General features: G+C 40.6%; 1 protein-coding gene across 7 annotated transcripts in view; it reads left to right on the top strand.

Moving 5' to 3' along the window:
• Nucleotides 1-22,906, top strand: part of atp8a2 (ATPase phospholipid transporting 8A2) — a 253,872-nt gene that overhangs the window by 208,935 nt on the left and 22,031 nt on the right. For all 7 annotated transcript variants that reach the window (XM_034169258.1, XM_034169266.1, XM_034169287.1 and 4 more), the window contains 4 exons: nt 8,653-8,836; nt 11,864-11,974; nt 15,638-15,712; nt 16,120-16,242. In XM_034169258.1, the coding sequence (XP_034025149.1) occupies nt 8,653-8,836; nt 11,864-11,974; nt 15,638-15,712; nt 16,120-16,242 (493 nt within the window). The remainder of the gene's footprint in view (nt 1-8,652; nt 8,837-11,863; nt 11,975-15,637; nt 15,713-16,119; nt 16,243-22,906) is intronic.

Consider the following 22,906-nt stretch of genomic DNA (forward strand, 5'->3'; position numbering starts at 1 on the left):
CAATAAACTGCATTTCTGTAGCATTTTCCCATCTGAAGCAGAAGCTCAAAGTGCTTTACGTTGATCCCTGACATTCACTTACACATTTCCATACACACCAATATCCACATATTGCAGTGTAAGATGCTCAACTGAGCACCATGACCAATGTTGGAATAAGGACTTCGCCCTTAGTGATTTTTCCAATAAGATGAGGACTTGAACAGAGGATCCTCTGGTCTCAAGACCATCAAGTCTCAAGACCAAACTTTAGACCATCACCTCCCCAGAGAAAAAAGAACACACACTAGAAAAGTCCACACACTTCTCTGTCTGATGACTCTCACCCTCCACCCCACTTTAGTTTTTCAGTAATCTTTCGTACACATTTTCTGTGTACGTCATTCTGTGTGAATGAGATAATTGTATCCTAGGCAGTAATTATCCCAAACAAATACAGCTAATACTGTAACATCAAAGAGCCTTAAATCCATGTAATTACTTTAAAATGCTGTTATTTTGAATTCAGGAAGTAATGAGTATAAAAGAGCACCAAAATGTAAGCTCCTAAGTTTCAGTGTTAAAATGATGCTGTTTGTGATTAAAGCTTGGTCCAATCTTTTGCAGTACAGTAGGTCTGAGTAAATCTGCTGACAAAAAGATTTTTTGAAACATTATCTCACTTGTAGGGTTGCCAGCGAGGCAAAGGGACTACATTTATATAGCGCATCAGATGCTCAAAGCGCTTACAGTAACAAATAATGCCTCACATTCACTCTGATGTGAGGGGCACACATTACTGTGTGCTAGGCAATAGTACCCTTGGGCATGAAGGCGCAAAAGGCTGTGGAAGATAGGCAAGCAACAGTGACCTCCAGCAGTCCTGTATCCAGGGGGCTGCAAGGTATCGGTAACCCCCACCCTCCGATTCATGACCAAAAATATACTCAGAATTAGAGCCCGACCGATATATCAGCCGGCTGATATTATCGGCCGATATAAGCCCTTTTCAAAGTACTCACTATTGGCCAAAATTTTGCCGATAGAATGCCGATAATTTTTCATAAACAGAACAGTTACTGAAATAATGTTTGTGTCGGCACTGTAAAATGTCCTTGCACCATTTGTCCAGTAGATGGAGCTCTGACTCCATTCAACTGAGAGCTGCTTACACCCATGCTTAAATGTGTTCATCACCGGCCCCCGTAGTTTGCCATCACACTGCACTGATCGGCTGACAAAAGCATACAAGTAAGTTTATAAGGATGTTGTTTGTAATAACTTTATGATTACATTGACCCCACATTTCTCCCGTTTCAGTTCAACTCAGTTTGATTAACTCAGTTTATGTAGTAATGTGTCAAATGTGCTTCATTGCGTCGGCCACGCTTTTTTTTTAAGCCCACGTTGTGTAGACCTTATTTCTAGCATGAAAAACTTTAGTTTACTGCTAAGAGGTTGAAACATTCAGATTCACTGGTCGTCCGGAAGGGTTCTGAGAATTACTGCCGTTCACCATTAACCCTCTGGGGCCAACGCCGTCATATACCATGGCTGGGACCAAGCTTTCCTAAATTGTAAATAACTTATTAATGATATGAGATAGAAACTTACTTTTTTTTTTGCTGAAAAGTTAACTCCGCAGACTTTCGATCCAATGTCAGCCATCTTGGTACTCCTCATAGAAGATATGTGATGACGTGCGCAATGTGAGTGTCCAATCGGAATTAGTTCTCTGTCACATGGTTTTCCAAAATCCAATTGTAGGTCACATTTACTTCACGTGATATGGCAAAGATCGTTTTTAGGAGTGACATCTTACTAGTTGGCCCATTTGAATAGCCCCCTAACTGCTCCAATTGCATTTTTGCATTTTTTGAACTTGAAAATTCTTCTCTGTTATAAAGTTAATCAATATGAGGACAAAGCTTCAGCTTTTAGCTCATACCTTTTTTGTTAAGGGTCCAAAAAAGAACATTTTATTCATTAAAAAATATATATATTGGCTGATTTATCGGCTATCAGCAAGTCAGCCGATTTATCAATTATCTGCATTTTTTTCATCCAAATATCGTTATCGGCATCGGCCTCAAAAAATCCATATCTGTCGGGCTCTACTCAGAATGTTTAAAAACACCTTTATTCATAATATTCACAAGTCTAGTCAGTTTAAAGACACTTTATGTCAGATCCAGTGGCCACTATAATTAGGATCTCACTCTTGGAATTACCCAGGTGTCTTCTCTTCACAGGAAGTTGCAAAGATGACAATGATAAATACAGGCAGCTAGCAATGTGTGGTCATCATGGTGCAAAACAGACTTGCTAAAGATAGTAAAGAGTCATTGCTGGTGCCATCATCCAAGATGTTAGTGAAACTCTGCCTCCTGGCAAGGGCTGTCTTGTTACAGTGAGCCCACTGTGAGTGAAGCTAAGAGGTGCACTGTATTTAAAATTCATCTTGATATATAGTAAATTTCAGTGTTACTCTCAAAAAGACATACTCTGTACAAGAATGCGTAATTCTAGGTTTTTCCTACCACCAGCTCAACCTTGATACAGCATTGTCCAGTGACATTGATGTCCAAATGTACAGTGGGGAAAATAAGTATTTGATCCCCTGTCAGTTTTGCAGGTTTTCCCACCTACAAAGAATGGAGAGGTCTGTAATTTTCAACTGTAAGAGACAGAATCTAAAAAAAAATCCAGAAAATCACATTGTATGATTTTTAAATAATTAATTTGCATTTTATTGCATGAAATAAGTATTTGATCCCCTACCAACCAGCAAGAATTCTGGCTCTCACAGACCTGTTAATTTTTCTTTAAGAAGCCCTCTTATTCTGCACTATTTACCAGTATTAATTGCACCTGTTTGAACTTGTTACCTGTATAAAAGATACCTGTTCACACACTCAATCAATCATACTCCAACCTGTCCACCATAGCCAAGACCAAAGGGCTGTCTGAGGACAACAGGGACAAAACTGTAGACCTGCACAAGGCTGGGCTGGACTACAGGACAACAGGCAAGCAACTTGGTGAGAAGATAACAACTGTTATGATTATTTATTAGAAAGTGGAAGAAACACAAGATGACTGTCAATCTCCCTCGGTCTGGGATTCCATGCAAGATCTCACTTTGTGGGGTAAGGATGATTCTGAGAAAGCTCAGAACTACACAGGAGGACCTGGTCAATGACCTGAAGAGAGCTGGGGCCACAGTCACAAAGATTACATTAGTAACACATGATGCCGTCATGGTTTAAAATCCTGCAGGGCAGCAAGGTCCCCCTGCTTAAGCCAGCACATGTCCAGACCCGTTTAAAGTTCACCAGTGACCATCTGGATGATCCAGAGGAGGCATGGGAGAAGGTCATGTGGTCAGATGAGGCCAAAATAGAGCTTTTTGGAATCAACTCCACTTACCATGTTTAGAGGATGAGAACAACCCCAAGAAAACCATCCCAACCATGAAGCATGGGGGTGGAAACATCATACTCTGGGGGTGCTCTTCTGCAAAGGGGACAGGACAACTGCACCGTATTGAAGGGAGGATGGATGGGGTCATGTATTGGCAAACAACCTCCTTCCCTCAGTAAGAGCATTGAAGATGGGTCATGGCTGGGTCTTCCAGCATGACAGTGACCCCAAACACACAGCCAGGGCAACTAAGGAGGGGCTCCGTAAGAAGCATTTCAAGGTCCTGGAGTGGCCTGGCTAGTCTCCAGACCTGAACGCAATAGAAAATCTTTGGAGGGAGCTGAAACTCCAAACCTGAAAGATTTGGAGAAGATCTGTATGGAGGAGTGGACCAAAATCCCTGTTGCAGTGTGTGAAAACTTGGTCAAGAACTACAGGAAACATCTGACCTCTGTAATGGCAGACAAATGTTTCTGTACCAATTGTTAAGCTCTGTTTTTCTAGGGGATCAAATACTTATTTCATGCAATAAAATGCAAATTAATTATTTAAAAATCATACAATGTGATTTTCTGGATTTTTTTTTTCTAGATTCTGTCTCTCACAGTTCAAGTGTACCTACGATAAAAATTACTGACCTCTCCATTCTTTGTAGGTGGGAAAACCTGCAAAACTGACAGGGGATCAAATACTTATTTTCCCCACTGTATATGGACCTAACGATAATTTCTCTGCTGCTGTATGTACTTAATGGCGAATAACTGTGTGAAATGTACTAGTACGCTAATGCTCATTGTAAAAAAAACAAACAAACAAAAACCTCTCTTTCTACCCAGTGGCTTGGTGACATTGGATGTTGTGTGGTATTTTGAGGTTTTCTGCCTCGCTGGTGTTGCAGGAAGTTGTCTTCCACTTTCAGTGCCACTGTGCTTCAGGTTTTGAACATGTAGTGCATTCACAGCCCTCTATTGTCAGCACTTTGCCTGTACTCGTATGCTGGTTTCTGACTTCACCGTGCGTTTGTTTATGGGTAGACTTGGTGGCTGCATAGTTTCTGCTCGGGTGCTCTGTGAAGAACAGTATGGAGCTTTCATCTCTCCAGCACCACTGTATACAGTCACAGACACCATTAGCTGTGTTTAGAAAAAAGACACAGAGATAAAGAGAGATTTGTGGTTAGAGGCTGAGACGCATTTAGACACACAGACATCAGACGCAGAAACAGGAAAAACAAAGAGCAGAGGTTGATCCCATCCTTCAGCAAGAACTACAGAGACCCAGACTTTCTGAGGTTTTCTGCTGGTGATATCCTGTGGTGTGTAGCAAGGGCACGGAGTGTGCATTTGTGCTTGTATAAATTTGTGTGTTATTGCTCTTGCCTACGTAGGAATCCTAAGCAGACCACCCAGTTGTGTAATCTAAGGCTGGACTTGAGGCATGATCTTACTTGCATATTCATCGCAGATAGACTATCTTTATGACCTGTGGACTTCCATCCAGATCTGCATCTGCTGCTCAGAATTAAATGTTATTTCAATATCATTAGCATCGGGCTCATTTCCTGTCATGCAGTTGATGTGGTTTTATTTGTTTGGTGTTTTAGCAGAATTACTAAAAATGTAGTGAACACACCTTTTTGTTATTGTTTAATTAACATGTTGGACATTTCAGAATTGGGTTTTAACTTTTAGACTGCCAATATATATTTTTTAATATTATGCTTCAGGAATTTGAATGTTTCTGTCAATAACACAAAATGAATTACTACGGTAAGAAATCCATACATCAAAAAGATATTAATACCCAGGCTTTAAAGACAGCACTCATTCATAATCTGTCAAGGTGACAACAGTGGCAATATTGTTACTGTTTTAAATAGCTTCATGCACTTGCAGTTTGGATATGTGTACTTAAACAATGGGGTGGGAAAGGTCCTTGTGTATAACTGTTTGAGATAACGTTTATGATTTTGTATCATATTATAGTAATTGTAGTGTATATATGCGACATCTCCCCCCATACACACATACGCGCCCTGCCCATAGGGTGTGTTTTTACTGCTTGTATCAGTAAATAGAAATGAATTGAATGTCTCTGTGAGTAGCTAAATTTCAACCCGCCTTTACAATCATAAAGTTAACTCATCCATCCAATCATTCAGGGTTAGGAACTGTAACTTAGTGGCTTACTTTTTTATGATTGGCATATTGATTTGTCACTTCTGTTTTAAGCCAGACATCCTGAAAATGCAAACTCCACACAGAAACAAAAGAACTTTGCATTGGTGCTTTGATCCCAGGACCTTCTCTCTCTCGAGAGAGAGAGAGAGCAAGTGCCACCTTTTTGAATACCTAGTTTTTGCTAAAATAAGAGCACACAGTAAACAATAATGTACGTAGGGGCAGCATGTTTTACTACCAATTAGGAGTAGTCCTGGAAATTTGCATTGGGATGAACACTAGTGTGTTTGTTTGTTAGTGTGAAAACCAGCTACATTCATCAGATCTGTCTGAATGTATTGTTTACTTTAACCAATCAAGATCCACTGATATAAAATATGTGTGGATGAGAGGCTTTGTTTTATTTTAGTATGGCCAAAGCAGATGACCACCCCATTGAGTTTGGCCAGCTTCAGGTTTATTCTGCTTGTAATGAAAATACTCTTTTTTTTCTTTATTTCTTCCAGACCACTGTTGACATGTGCTTGCTCAGGTGGTGGGTAAGGTTTAAATCTTGCTCACGTGAAGCACATGGGCCAACTGATGTTGTGATTTGCTGCTGTATAAATAAATTATATTGAATCAAAAACAATATTATTTATTGAGAAACTGGTGGAAATGCTGAAATATTTTTTGCTATGCATAGTAATAATAATAATAATAATAATAATAATAGCAATAATAATAAAAATCCAGAATCCATGTCAGAATAACAGCCAACATGAAAATTAGTCCTCCTCTTGCTGTGTTTGTATATTTCACCAGATTTTATGAAGGCTGGCTGGAAACCATTTGAATAGTTCTGTTTGTCATATGAACAGAAGTCAGAAATTAGTCCAGCTTTTCATTCTTTCTTCCTGCTAATAGCCTCCAGATAGTGCAGTGGAATTGTTTTGTGTGTGTGTGTGTGTGTGTGTGTGTGTGTGTGTGTGTGTGTGTGTGTGTGTGTGTGTGTGTGTGTGTGTGTGTGTGTGTGTGTGTGTGTGTGTGTGTGTGTGTGTGTGTGTGTGTGTGTGTAACAAAAATTAGCAGCGTCAATTAGCTCAATCAAATCATGTCTCAGTAGAGTCATTGTTCCCAGCACGCATGCACACACACGCAACCTGGTCGGTGCTTGTGCGTACGTGTACTACCAAAAAAGACTGTGTACATCCCCAGTGCAGCGAAAAAAGATCACATCAGAAATTAGTCCAGCTTTTCATTCCAACTTCCTGCCAACAGCCTCCAGACAGCACAGTGGATTTGTTTTGTGTGTGCGTGCATGCACGCACGTGTGTGGATGCGCATACATGCATGAGCATGTGGGGGGGGCATGCACGAGGACGTGTGTGTGTGTGTATGTGTGCAGAGTGCAATGGTACCAAACATATGGAACCAAATTTGCACTCTAAATGGAATGCAACACAAATGGGATGAATTATATATATATATATATATATATATATATATATATATATATATATATATATATATATATATATATATATATATATACACACACACACACACACACACACATAAGTATCTGTTCATTACTGTATAGGTACCTTCAACAATGATGTGTGTTTATAAGCTAATTCTGAGTCCTTTATATCTTTTTGGGAGTGGAGACCTTTAGAGAGGACACAATGTTGTACCACCATGTTGATACAGCAGCCTAAAAGGGTCATACTTACCCTGATTTTTGCAACTTGATGCTGAAGACTGAAGAAAAGTGAAGAGGAATTGGTGCGCTGTCTACTTACTTCTAGTGCCGGCTAATAAGTTTGAGAACTCTCGTTTTTGAAAAATGGGGGTTCATACATAATGCTGATCACACGGAAAGGCAAGAGAGCATGAATCCCCATCACCAAAGAGGCAAAAACATGAAGGGAAACTAAATTGTGACCGGTAATGACAAAATGCAATCTGCAACCTTACCATTAGGTGGCACTGTGTCCTCATACACTGCAGCTTAACTGGCGTGAATGTCAAGCAGATTTTTTTGGAATGCTAAATAACTATAATTCAAACATCCATTGCTATTTATGCATTGCAGGTTATGCATTGCATAAACATTATTGGTATCAAAACAAATTTCCTGCTCTTTTATTAAAGGTGTAACTCAATTTATGTGGCACAGAAATATATTGTGTCTCATATTTTAGATGCACTTTTGCTGTAGGAAGTAATTTTATTTTTTTAAAAAAATCACTACCTTTGTTATTAGTCTAGTCTGAGTATTAGTTTTCTTTTACACCACCTCATCTGTTTTTTACACGCAGAGTGCACGTAATAAGGACAAGATTCATAGGGTGTGCATGTGTGATTGACAGGCAGTAGGCACGCCTCCTCTTACAAAGAGTGTTTTGAAAACAGGAACACACAGTCACACAGAGATTAAAAAAGAAGTCTTTCTTACTTTCCGTTCCCACATTAATTAAAATACGGCTCCAGCTCTGGAGTTTTTGCCTTTACTTTCAGAACGCACCAGTCCAAAGCATTTATTGTTTCTCTCCACAGTTAATGAGGGGGAAGAAGAAAGAATTGGTTGGAAAAATTACTTTCAAAACATCTTTAGCAAACCCAAAAGCAAGGGAATGGATGAAATTTCAGAGTAAATTATCCATAGTGCCTCGGTAAATGCAGCGTAAAGCCTCACAACACCCTCAGAGGCCCGAGGGAAGCATCTGAAATCGAGCTTTCATTGTCAGCGGAGAGACAGAACCGGTTATAGAGGGAGGATCAGTGATACAGGTCAAGAGGGTGGAGTACTGCTGGAAGCTCCCTGAACACGACCGCGCTGAGGCCCACACAAACACCTCATTACAGCACCGAACCATTATTTCCTAATACCCTGTATCAAGTGCTGAAGTACTTGTGAGGCACTGCCAATGTGATTTTTTTTTCTTCTTTTTTTTTCTTTTTTCCCTCCGACCCTCCTGTGCTTTATTTCATTCCCAATTCTGGTTTTCCTTTCATGCTATCTCCACCCTCCAGTACAATCAGCTCTACACAGCTAAAAATCAACCAGTCATGTTTGTTTCTGCAGAGTGTCTCCACTGCAGAAGTCTGAGATCGTGGATATGGTGAAGAAACACGTGAAGGCCATCACACTGGCGATAGGTGACGGTGCAAACGATGTGGGCATGATTCAGACGGCTCATGTTGGAGTGGGGATCAGCGGCAATGAGGGCATGCAGGCCACCAACTCCTCTGACTACTCCATAGCCCAGGTGCAGTGCAAACAAACGGCAGAATAGCAGCACTTAAAATACAGTCAGTCATGGAGCATATGCTTCTGCTTATGGGTCATGTCCAACGTACTCCCATCCTCAGGCATGACACTGATTCCCTCAGTGTTCGTAATCTGGTCCTGACCTTTGACCTCCATTTAGCAGGATAGCTTTAAGAAAAATCTAGTTGCAGAGGGTAATGAAGTACAGTGGTCCCTCGTTTATCGTGGGAGTTACGTTCTAAAAATAGCCCGCGATAGGCGAAATCTGCAAAGTAGTCAGCGTTGTTTTTTACAATTATTATAGACGTTTTAAGGCTGTAAAACCCCGTGACCGGCCTACTTGATGAGGACGCAGAACACAATGCACTGTAAAAAAAAAAAAAAGCATGCAAAATTGGACTAAAAAAATCCGCGAAAGATGAACCGCGTTATAGCGAGGGACCACTGTATCACATACTGCAGTATTCACCAACTATTTTGAACCCATGATCACTTCATGTCATACTAAACGCAAAGAGCTACCAGGTGGAGTGGAGGCATCTGACCAACACCTCATCCTGTTTTTAAGTCTAAGAACTTCTTCTGAGTTACACAGCCAGAAACTGAGTTTAATGCAAAATCTTCCCCAGGATGTTTTACACGCCTGCCTCATACATTTCATCTGCTGCTTTTTTGTTTGTTTGTTTTTTGCATTTATATAGTAAGTACTTAAAGAAAAAAAAAAATCAAAACAAATTTTTAGTTGACGTACTTTGTTATAATGCCCATCAGGATGAAGACAGTAAGAGCTACAGCAATCTGGTATTTGACCCCAGTGATCTTGACATTCACTGAAATGACCCGACTTCTCACCGACCTTGCCAGGCAATTGTGGAATCCACCTAAGTGTGCATCACATTTGAATGGAGTTGAAAGTCAAATTGATTGACCTTTGCCAAAATTAATATTTTTTTTAACAGCAGTAATGGGCAGACATGTCCCTGATCCCAGTGAATGCCCTTTGGCAAATTTGATTCCACAACTCAAGTTTGACGCAAATCAAGAGTTAAAAGCAAACATTTTGACCTTTGACTCCAGTTAGCCTTATCCCAGTGACTGCCCTGTGGCAAGTTTGGCCTTGCTGGGAAACTCCAGAATCCAGTTCCATATGTGTCCCAAGTTTCATGCAAATCAAAGAGAAAACTTTAATTTTACCCTTTGACCCTAATGACTGACCTCTGGCAAATGTGACCTCACTTGGGCATTTCCAGAACCCACCTCTGTGTGTGTGTGTGTGTGTGTGTGTGTGTGTGTGTGTGTGTGTGTGTGTGTGTGTGTGTGTGTGTGTGTGTGTGTGTGTGTGTGTGTGTGTGTGTGTGTGTGTGTGTGTGTGTGTGCCAAGCTTAGTGGGCATTGAAGTGAAAAATCAAAATTTTCACTCTTGACCCCAATGACCTTGATTTTTTTCAAAACAAACCCCTTACCGGTAATTCTGGTGTTGGCCTACATGCACACAGCACATTTGGTGGAAATTAGCTCAAACACCTCAGAGAAGTAGTGGAACAAACAAGCAAACACACACAAACAAACAAACAAACATTTGTCAAATTACAGTATGATTTGTGCTTAAGCATAGATCGGTTTTACCACATCGCTTAAATACAGAAATAAATGTCATTGTTGACGCATTTGCCAGCGTACCGTGCGTGATGATTCGAGGGGAATCATCTCTGGCTGACAGAAGAGCTGGAGTTAGATCAAAAACAAGACAAAAATTATATTTTTCTGGTATATTTATCATTGTGTTGCATGATAGCAGGATTGTGGACACATGGAGTTTTTCTTCAGACATCTGCTGCCATTTTTGTTTTGTTATTGTTTAACCTCATGATTATGCCATGTCCATGCGAAACTGCCTCCATAGATGATACACAAATTAGCTGTTGCATCACACTGAAGGATGCATATAAACAACATGGAAGTGAGTGTAGGTTGTGCAGATATGTGTGCCATCACTTGATTCACACAAAAGGAGGCTGAAGCAAATGAAAGGTACAAGTTGTATATCGTGCTTCACAAGTTATTTCAAGACTAATAAAGAGCTCCTTCTGTAATTACGATCAGCAGGTTGGTGTCTGCTAACGCACAGTATCTTAATGCAAATATATTGTTTCATCATAAGATGTCTATCATAAGTAGTCATAAAGAAAGTCTATGCCGTGCCACAGTGGGCCCTAAAGGGCACAGAGCCATCTGCTCTATCTGTCCATCATTAGCACAATAAGTTCTGAAAAAAGCTTCATAACTGCTAATGTTGAAGTGTCTTTGGATAAGTTGGAACAAAGTTCTTAACACTAATGCTTCGTCTTTCATTAAAGTGTCTTTGGATCAGTAACTCAGGATGATGTTCTGCTATTACTAATACAGTAACTTGCTTTTGGAGGGTGGTATGCATTTTCAGAGGCCCGATGTCCATGCCCAGTCGCCCAAAATGACAGATATTAGCCCTCGTTTAACTTGGGCAAATATCTGTCATTTTGGGCGACTGGGCATGGATGGAGGGACTCAGAAAATGCATACCACACGACAGATGCATGTTATTTGCATTATTATAACTTACTGAGGTACACAACACGTAACGCGTACATAAAAAGTTGGCTCACTTTAACTTTTGACGTGTCGGCTGGCGTGCGCTGCTCTCCAAATTCGCCAGTGCGTCCTCATCAAGCTGGCTGCTTTGGCTGCTGTTCATTGTTGTACTATCCATGAGAAAATCATCCGGAATATCCATATTGGGACCAACACACACTTCTCTCCTTTTTATCTTTTCCTCTGCGGACAGTTCTTGGGCTGTGCGCGCTATGACGTCATTTGTTTATGCACAGCGGGAGGGTATAGCCAGGTAGTGTCGACGATAATAATGTACAATACAGAATTATTGTCTGTGACATTTTTTTATGCATTTTATTTGAATATATTTTAGTCCTTTTTTTACCCCCAGTTATAATTTTGTCTCACCTTCTCTATCTCTCTCTGTGATTGGTAGTTCTCCTACCTAGAGAAGCTGCTGCTGGTCCATGGGGCCTGGAGCTACAATCGTGTCACCAAATGCATCCTCTACTGTTTCTATAAGAATGTTGTCCTGTACATCATAGAGGTAGGAGCCTCCCCGCCTCCGTTTTACACACGGCTTTACATTAACAGAGACGTTCTGCAGCTGTTGGTCGACTTGGCTGACAGTGATGAATGAGGTGCCCTTCTGGTGTCTGCTTTCTGTCTCTTTCGCGCACACGTACACAGAATAAGGCATGTTTAGACCTTGGCTCCGAGGGTCGACTGCTCTGTGCGTGTGATGTAGGGGCACACTGCAGGCTGGGATTGCTAGTTATGAGGAGTATTTGTCAGCTGTGCTCCCCACCCCCCACCCCGCCCCACCCTCTGTCTGATATTAATGATGCCAGCAGGTGCAGGGAATCATGGGAGCCTACTGTCCTGCTCACACCACCACACTCCTCCTGAATGAATGTGTGTTACAGTAATTATCTCACATGACTGGCTCCCTGCAGAGCACTCTAGGTCAAAGGTTGGAGACTGTCTCTGTCCACTCAGCAGAGACACAAAATGAGTGTGTGTGTTTTTGTGTGTCTGACCTCACCCTCAAGCTGTATGCACTGTTGTATTTCCCCAAAAAGCAACGACACCCACCAGTGGTCCAAAATGTTTTCTCCACCTGTCCTCAGATCAGCCTGTGTGTGACGTAAAGTCCCCCCCGTGCTGCCGCAGTCAGTCTTGCACTGCTTAACTATATTAACGGAAAGGGAGTCAAAGTGGCTTCAGAGCAGCCACCGCGAGTTTGGAATGTCTTTTAAAGGCTGAGTACCATTTGGTTTAATGAGGCTCCACAAAGTGTAACTACACACGTATCTCCAAAAATTACTCTCCTGCCTGCAGCTAGTTGAGAAAGCAGCAGCTCTGCTCTGAGCTGGATTTATTTCAGCCTGGTTCTTACATATCCCTTCTTTGGGTGCTGGTCCATGGAAGAATTGATTTAAAAAATAAGCTTAAAGCAAACCTGGGGCGTTACGTCGACATGGCACAATGGACTGTTGATGGGCTGTGTTAAAGAAAACACCAACTGTGAATGAGTCCAACATCAACCTCATTGTAGTGGAGCATTAGATCAGAAGAACAGATTTACTGAGTGATTGTGCGTCTTGTGGACAAATTTGGGGCCCTGTCTCAGAATGGGTTTTCCAAACTTTTCTGCTTTGGCGATTGTTGTTATCAGAACAGTCACTCTATAATGCAGCCTCTTACTCTGGGTTTCTGATCTGCACCTTGTACATTCATTGATCTCACCATTGTAAACGTTGGCTCAGATATGATTAAGTTTGAACATTTTTGTTATTGCCTGTTATGTTAAATACAGTATGTGTTGAGCCTTTTGTTTTATCTTGTTAGTATGGTCATAACAGATGGTCGCCCCGCTGAGTCTTGTCTGCTAAATGATTCTTCATAGATTCAAATTACACTGAGGGAGTTTTCCCCCTTACATATAAGAAAAGTGCTCTATCATAATAGCAGTGGTGGGCAAACTTACGATAATCCGATAACATAATTATCGAAGATAATGTTTTCATTATCGGATTATCTTTTTAGATAACTTTAAAAACCATTATCGGACTAATTATCTTCCGATGAATTGTCGTCCAATAACTTTTAGACCAATAACGTAGTAAACCAGCTGAACAACAGCAAACATTTTTAAAATTTAAAGTCAATTGAGACCTACCTGTTGAAAGTTTCCTAAGAGATGTATAGTTCTACCCTCTGCAAACAGAAGTGAGCTAGTTTCAGGAGAAACCACTCTACCCTCTGCAGGCAAAGAAGAACTGGTCACAAAAAAAAAGAAAGTCATTTCCTTTAACATCATACTGATATGCTGGCAATATCATCCAAGTCATCCAGAGGCATACATTTTTAACTTATGGTTCAAATTTTAACCAAACTAATTTTGGACAAGTTATTTAAAATTACTGTCATGCCTGAAGTTTTATAAAGTGAAAACATCAGTATGTTTTAGTTTTAAAGTAATATGCTAATTTTTATGGTTTTGTGAGCACATGCTGTGCCCAGCAGTGCATTATGTATTTGCATTTGTTAAATTCCACGCATCTTAAATCAATGTAACAGACACGGATTATCTGGAATTTTGTTTTGGCAAGTTTTCAAGGCCTCTACTGCCATCTACTGGCCAGTAGTGTTCATGGCAGTATTCGTCCTAAGTACTAAGCGTCTGGCCACCAGTAGATGGCAGTGTTCTATTTGTTTGGACCCCGGTTATATCAGATGGTTGTCAAATCAACTTTTTGGCTTTGCAAATGTTTTTATTTTTTTATTTTATTTTATTTTTTTACAAATTAAGTTTAAAAACAAAACAACAATAACAACAGCAAAAAACATTACAAGGCAGCTCTGCGGTGTTTGCACAGGCACAGTGCGAGCGGTTGGATGCTTGTAGCTCTTCAGGAGCAGGACACACTCACGACGGCCGACCAGAATAATATCAAACAGGTTTGATTTTTATTCGACCATACGATCGGCAATCAGGAGGTGGTCGTGATGTTAAACGCAGCTTGTTACTCCATGTACACTACACGATGCAGGACGCGCAATTAACTTGAAACTTGGTCCAAAAATTTCTCACACAAATGAAAAATCATCTGAAAAAGGGCCAAAACTCGCACAGTGTAAAGCCAACATTTATGTGTCAACACAATATTGAGTGCACCTTTTACAACATCATAAAACGTGCGCACGGTGCACATTCTCTCCACATGCAAAACATTTTGCGATGACACTTGCAGGGCTCCATAAAAATGTCTGTTTTTACAAATAAAAAAATGAAATATTTTACAAAAGCACATTTATCTGTAAACACCAACACACGACATAAGTCACATTAACGTGTTGGTTTACATAATGAATGACTGAACCAATCAGTGTTTAGCAGAGGCACTTTTACCCAGAATCCTTTTCGATCTGTCTGTGTTTGTTACAAAACCTCAGAATTAGTGCATTATTCAACATTAAAAGATATATGTTATATTTTAACTTTGTACAAATGACAGAATTGACATTAATGGAGTTATTCTATCAGTATTCACACAAAACCATAAGTCAGGATGCCTTTATGTTTCAAGACTGCCGCCTGACCGGAGCATTGTGATTGGTAGAGAGAAAGCTTTGTGGCTGCTCTCAGGGCGCCTCAGTGCCGTGTAGCTTCCAGAAGGGGGCAGCATGTTCAAACATAGAAGTGCTGACTCATTGTTTGGGTCTTTTGTCACTTTTTATGCTTCCAAAAGCGATCATGGTGTTTAAACTCAAATTCAGCTTGTTAGCAGTTGCAAATGTACCAGAGACAATACTGTAATTTATCGGTTATCTGTAACTTCCGATACATTTTTGGGTGGTTCATCAGTTTATCTTTATCAAAGATAACTTTTCAGTTATCTGATTATCTGTTATCGAAGTTAATTTTTTGGTTATCTGTGCCCACCACTGCATAATAGTAATATGAATAATGAATTATTTATGTTAAAGTACATATAACTGTAATGGTGCAAGGAAAATGGTAGCTGACTTCTTATGTTTTTTGTTTGTTAACAAAATTCTAAATAAGTTAACTTTGTGATGTTTCTATCTTTTTTACGGGTCAAAACATTTGGCTCTGGCTCCATCCAGTTTCTACTATCATTACCTTCTTAATGCACTTTTTCTCTTTATTGTTGCTCCACTCATCCCTCCCTTTGTGTCCCAGCTCTGGTTTGCCTTTGTGAACGGGTTCTCTGGTCAAATCCTTTTTGAGCGCTGGTGTATAGGCTTGTACAATGTGGTGAGTATCCACCATCGCTACCTCCCAAACTGTTGAACTCTCACTTTTTCCATGTCTTCATTCTGTCCACCAGTCTCACCCCCCTCAGCCTTTTACTTTGCCGGTGTTCTGTGCTGTTTGTCTGCCTATCTCTCTATCTGCCTCTGCTTTGTCCTCTTATCACTGCTCTTTCTGCATGCCAGAGACGTTTCATTGCATGTGTCTGCACGACTGTTTAGGCATCTCTTTGCACCGTTTTGTTTTTGTGTTGTGTACATGATCTGAGTGCAGAGACAAACTGCTCAGCCTTCAGACTGTACATGTCAGTGGAAATAAATTACAAAATATCTGTTTGTATGCACAGTTTGTCATGTTTTAATGCTGTTTGCAGTGTGCTGTATGTTTATATACGTTTTTGTGTCATCCAGATATTTACTGCTCTACCTCCATTCACTTTGGGGATATTTGACAGACCGTGCAGCCAACAGAACATGCTCCGCTTCCCACAGCTCTACCGAATCACCCAGAATGCTGAGGGCTTCAATACCAAGGTAGACAAAGACACACACACACACACTACAAATGCACAAGTGTTCTGTATCAGTAATTGCACAACTCAATGTACCAACCCAACTATTTGAGTTGGTACATAGAGTACCAACTACTACTAATGCTGTTTGTAAAGTCTTTATAATCATTTATTCATTCATTCATTCATTTGTTTTCTATCTGGGTCTGGGTCACAGATGCCGTCAGGGTCGGACTGGGAACAAATTTCGGCCCTGGCATTTTTCCTCTGGACTAGCCCACTATTGGCCCGACGAATCCACCCCCAAACACGCACAATGAACCGAACCCCCAATGAACAAATACTATACACCTAAACACCATGAACACACACCTAAACACACACTTTCACTGTCATTTCACCTTGATCATAGTACAAAACGGAAGCAAAAGCACACAAGCGGAAAAAAGCTTTTTTGTCTCCAAAGTGTGTGTGTGTGAGAGAGAGAGAGAGAGAGAGTGAGAGAGAGAGAGTTCTATAATGATTATGCTATATAATGCTAACGAGAAGCTAACCACTGCTAGGATTCACACAGCAGCAAATTAAGGAGCTGAAGTCCGTAGCTGTTGCATTTAAAGACTAACAAAAGTAAAGCACAGTTAATTAAGATAAAAGAAATGATTCCAACCTTGTAGTCAGTACAGGGGCGGATCTAGAGATAAATTCATGGGGTGGCAAGCAGGGACAGGCACTATTATGTGGGGTGGCAATGTAATGTTTATGTATTATGCTATTATAGGTCAGGAATCTGGATTATAGTGTCACGAGTCCAAGTTTCATATAGCCTAGAACAGCGGCCCGCAAACTTTTTGCGCCACGGACCAATTTTCATGTAACGTTAAAACATTTTTGCGGACCAATATAGAAAAAACTATAAACAATGTGTGGAAAAAATGCGTGAGTGGAATGGTAATTTCAAGCGCTCCAATGGGTGTCATAGATCTGTAAATTGTGTTTTTATGATCACAAAATGAACATTGCTGTAGTAGTGCAGCAGATAACCAAAACAATTGTTCAGTTTGTGATAAAAGCATGAAATGTGGCACACATATTCTAAATTAACTGATGTTTATTTTCAGATATGGAGACATCCTGGAGGCGACCTCTAATGAGCTACAGGGGTCAATAAAGAATTACACAGGGGTCAAAATATAAAAATTCTCCAATCATGTTGAAAACTATACCACACTATTTGTGTGATCATAAGGATTCCAAAAATGTATAGTTTGGGCTATCCATGACTGAATGTTATGGAGTTATGGGGTAAAAACAGCAAAAATGGTGACAAAGGTCAGTTTCAGTTTGTACAGGGGTAAAAAGTTAAAGTTACTTCAGTTTTGGTAAAAAGTGATGCAAATTATTGGTTGAGTGAATAGGATTAATAAATGGAATAGTTTTGACTATGTCGAATGCTTGGTCTCCAAAGTAAAGGTTAAACAAGGTTGACGTGCATTGGATTCTATGACATGTGACATATCTTACCTCGTAACATGATAACTTAGCGTGATAGATGGTGCAAACTATTCCTTTTTAAAATGCTATTAACTAACCAATAATTTGCATAATTTTTTACCAAAATTGGAGCAAGTTTAACGTTTGTCCCCTGTACAAACTGAAACTGACCTTTGTCACCATATTTGCTGTTTTTAACCCATAACTCCAGAACATTCAGTCATACATAGTCCAAACTATACTTTTTTGGAAGCTGTGTAATCAGATAAATAATGTGGTATACTTTTCAATATGATTGGAGCAAAGTTTGACCCCTGTGTAATACTTTATTGACCCCTGTAGCTCATTAGAGGTCAGCTCCAGGATGCCTCCATATCTGAAAATAAATATTAGTTAATTTAGAATATTTGTGCCAAATTTCATGCTTTTATCACAAACTGAATGATTGTTATGGAAATTTTAGGGCAATTCTATGGTAACGGAATTACAGTCTGACCTAATCTGTAGTCGTTAGATGCAGTATGTCCAGATTTTGCTGCTGTTGTAATTCGTTACCATAGAATTGCCCTTTAGCTAAGCTGCACCACTATAGTAGAAAACAACATACGAGGTCTGTCAATAAAGTATAGGTCCTTTTTATTTTTTTCAAAAACTATATGGATTTCATTCATATGTTTTTACGTCAGACACGCTTGAACCCTCATGCGCATGCGTGAGTTTTTCCACGCCTGTCGGTGACGTCATTCGCCTGTGAGCACTCCTTTTGGGAGGAGTCGTCCAGCCCCTCGTCGGAATTCCTTTGTCTGAGAAGTTGCTGAGAGACTGGTGCTTTGTTTGATCAAATTTTTTTCTAAACCTGTGAGACACATCGAAGTGGACACGGTTCGAAAAATTAAGCTGGTTTTCAGTGAAAATTTTAACGGCTGATGAGAGATTTTGAGGTGATACTGTCGCTTTAAGGACTTCCCACGCTGCGAGACGTCGCGCAACGCTCTCAGGCGCCGTCGTCAGCCTGTTTCAAGCTGAAAACCTCCACATTTCAGGCTCTATTGATCCAGGACGTCGTGAGAGAACAGAGAAGTTTCAGAAGAAGTCGGTTTCAGCATTTTATCTGGATATTCCACTGTTAAAGGAGATTTTTTTAATGAAAGACGTGCGGACGGGTCCGCGTGTCGGGACGCAGCCGACGCAGTGCGGCAGCACAGGAAAAACACCTCCGTGTTGATAACCATTTGTAAAATCCAGGCGGCTTTTGATGGCTTTCAGTGGAGTGAGTATATGAGAAATTGTTTAACAGCTGGACATGTTCCAACTTGTCCTTAAGGCTTCCAACAGAGGTGTTTTTCCTGTGGCGGAGCGTCGTGGCGGCTGCGAGCCGACGCTGCAATCCGCCCGCACATCTTTCATTAAAAAAATCTCCTTTAACAGTGGAATATCCAGATAAAATGCTGAAACCGACTTCTTCTGAAACTTCTCTGTTCTCTCACGACGTCCTGGATCAATAGAACCTGAAATGTGGAGGTTTTCAGCTTGAAACAGGCTGACGACGGCGCCTGAGAGCGCTGCGCGACGTCTCGCACCGTGGGAAGTCCTTAAAGCCACAGTATCACCTCAAAATCTCTCATCAGCCGTTAAAATTTTCACCGAAAACCAGCTTTATTTTTCGAACCGTGTCCACTTCGATGTGTCTCACAGGTTTAGAAAAAATTTTGATCAAACAAAGCGCCAGTCTCTCAGCAACTTCTCAGACAAAGGAATTCCGACGAGGGGCTGGACGACTCCTCCCACAAGGAGTGCTCACAGGCGAATGACGTCACCGACAAGCGTGGAAAAACTCACGCATGCGCATGAGGGTTCAAGCATGTCTGACGTAAAAACATATGAATGAAATCCATATAGTTTTTGAAAAAAATAAAAAGGACCTATACTTTATTGACAGCCCTCGTATTTAATCAAATGACAGCAGAGAAGCTGTATGAGTCTTACCTGAGCTGAAGACTCACAGAAACACACCTCAAGGGTGTGTGTATCAGCGCTTGTCCTCTGCTCATCCTTCTGTACTCTGTCCTCTGTCCATCCTTCTGTCCTCTGTCCATCCCTCTGTCCTCTGGCTTCTGTCCGTCCTTCTGTCCTCTCCTCACACCCTCTTCTCTTGTTTCCAGGGTTCCTCTAAATCCACAACAAAGTGTTTTCTCCCCTCAGCAATACAAAAGTGCTCCACTTTCGCGTTATGAAATGAAAGTGAAACCTAAAAAGCGTACATTGCCGCACGCGTGCACCGACTTTTGTTAACATAACACGACTTTAAGGTTGGACGAAACATCCCTAATATCTATGAGAGACACGAGTAAAGCTGAAGTTTAGCTACAAAGAAAGTTTTGCCAGCTGATGTGACCAGTGTTGACGTCCGTCCTTGTTTTCAGTTCACCTGAAACGACGAGGGAAACAAGAGCTTCCGCCCTAATAAAAATACCACTGAAAACTTATTCCTCATTGTTTATAAATTTATACAGTACTTGGTGAATGTATCAATTTTATATTTCTTTCTCCGCAAAGTTTTCCTGGCAGCCGTGTGTGCTGGCGTGTCGTCGTGTGTTTTAGGGAAAGTTCGGCGTCACAACAGGTGGGGGGGGGAGCGCAAAGCGCAGCTTGTGCTGCGTTCAAAGGCGCTCAGAGAGCACAGTTTTCGCTGGTTAAAGTCATTCGCGAGGTCCCTTTTTTGAAAAAAATGTCACCCACTTCTCATTGGGGTAGCAACTGGGGTGACAAGAACTATTTTTAGGGTGGCAGTTGCCACCCCATGCCACCCCAGTAGATCCGCCCCTGAGTCAGTAGAAGAGCGGAGAGAAGTCCAGGCACCGAGGAGTCAGTCCATTCACAGGGGCGGGAGCGGCCGCCTGCTCTTCCTGCAATCTGATTGGCCACCCTGTATGCTTCTCCAATTGTCATTGGCTGTTGGTCATGTCAGTCATTGTGCTTGATGTAAGTCACCGTTGTGTGATGAAACGGAAACAAAACTGAAACCTAGAATAATACTGCGCCATGTATGAAACACTACAGAACTTTTATTTTGACACAAATTCAGGAAATGGTTCTGCAGCTGCGCTGATTAAATGCTGTAGCTTCACCGATCATGGACTTTCCTCATGTTGACAGCAGCGCGCGGTTCGAGAACACTGTATTTCCATAATCTCTATAAATATGGGAGGGCTGGCCCACACACGTCTAAACGTGCAGCAGCCCACCGGGCAAATGCCCAAAATCACAGATTACCAGTCCGAGCCTGGATGCCGTTGAGAAAGTAGCTCATCCCACACTTCCCTATCTTCAGCCAAGACCTCTAACCCTTCCTGGGGAAGGGTTAGAAAATGAAGGGTTAGGGATCCCAAGGCAGTTGGGGAAGAGACTGGAAATTTTGTTTTTGACCTTTGACCCAATGATTCATTGTATTAGGTCAGCAGTACTGTTTCACTGAAGATGTTCACTTAACACAGTGTAATGAATCACAGTTGAATATTTTCAACTTGTAAAGTATTGCAAAAGGGAAATGATTTGTTGTTGTTAGCATTAAATTGAAAATTAAGATTATAAATCCAGTCCAAATGTCTGTTTTGCGTGCTTGCTTTGTGACATATTTTGTTACCATTGTTCTTTTTTTTTTTTTTTAATACCTTTTAGCAGCTTTAGATTTGTATCCAATCCCAGGCCAAAGGGGAACTGTGTGCTAATGCTCAGTCAAAAGCAGTGGTGGGCACAGCTCCGCTAACCACTAATTATCGAAGCTAATGTTTTCATTATCAGATTAGCTTTTCAGATAACTTTGAAAGCCCCCATCATCGAATCAATTATCTTCCGATAAATTATCTTACGATAAATTTTAGACCGCTAACATATTATTGCAAGCTTAGTGAATAAAGCTTTAACAGTTAATAAACATTTTTAAAGTCTGATATCAAAGATTTGAGAGGCTACCTGTTAAATGTTTTGTAGTAGACGTACAGTGCTATCCTCTACAGACAGAGGAGAGCTGGTTTCAGGAGAAACCGCTCAGCAATCAGATGATAACTGGTCACAGAAGAGAACCAAAATGAGAGCCAAAAGAAGAAGAAGAAGAAGAAGAAGAAGAAGAAGAAGAAGAAGAAGAAGAAGAAGAAGAAGAAGAAGAATTTCTCTTGGCACCCTCCTAACTAGCTGGCAATATCACCCAAGTCATCCAGAGGCATACAGTTTTAACTTATGGTTAAAATTTTAATCAAACTAATTTTGGACAAGTTATTTAAATTAACGTCACGTCTGAAGTTTTCTAAAGTGAAAATATCAGCTATATGTTTTAGTTTTAAAGTATTGCACAAATTTTAAAGGTTGTAGTGTGCACATAGTGTGCGCAGTGCATTCTGGGTACCGTAAAAGTTCATGACAGGAGAAATGCATTTGAGACGCTCTGATCAGGCTCCACACGGACAACAGCATTAAACTCTTATATCTTATCTTATATATTATCTATATTGTGCCTAAAGCTCTCATGAATATATTCTCTGGGTTTATAGACGTTGTTATTGTGTTTGTTTTATGTGGGAAAAACCAGAAGAAGCTCAGGTTGCTTCTCCATTACTCTAGAAATGAGTTCCTTCAAACCAGTGAAAATCACAAAAACTAACACTCAGGATTGCCCTCAAAATCACTCAAAAAATGCTCAAATGCCAGGAGCTTCTGGGGGCTATAATTCATATTATTGTACCTGGCAAAAACCTGCTTTATAACCTGATTCATAAATGTTGGATGGATTATCGAAAATTCCAAGCAGCAGTGGTTGAATGTACAACCCCTAGCAATAATTATGGAATCACTGGCCTCGGAGGATGTTCATTCAGTTGTTTAATTTTGTAGAAAAAAGCAGATCACAGACATGACACAAAACTAAAGTCATTTCAAATGGCAACTTTCTGGCTTTAAGAAACACTATAAGAAATTAAGAAAAAAAATTGTGGCAGTCAGTAACGGTTACTTTTTTAGACCAAACAGAGGGAAAAAAATATGGACTCACTCAATTTTGAGGAATAAATTATGGAATCACCCTGTAAATTTTCATCCCCAAAACTAACACCTGCATCAAATCAGATCTGCTTGTTAGTCTGCATCTAAAAAGGAGTGATCACACCTTGGAGAGCTGCTGCACCAAGTGGACTGACATGAAT

The sequence above is a fragment of the Thalassophryne amazonica genome, chromosome 1 (genome assembly GCF_902500255.1).
Source record: "Thalassophryne amazonica chromosome 1, fThaAma1.1, whole genome shotgun sequence".
Classification (NCBI taxonomy): domain Eukaryota; kingdom Metazoa; phylum Chordata; class Actinopteri; order Batrachoidiformes; family Batrachoididae; genus Thalassophryne; species Thalassophryne amazonica.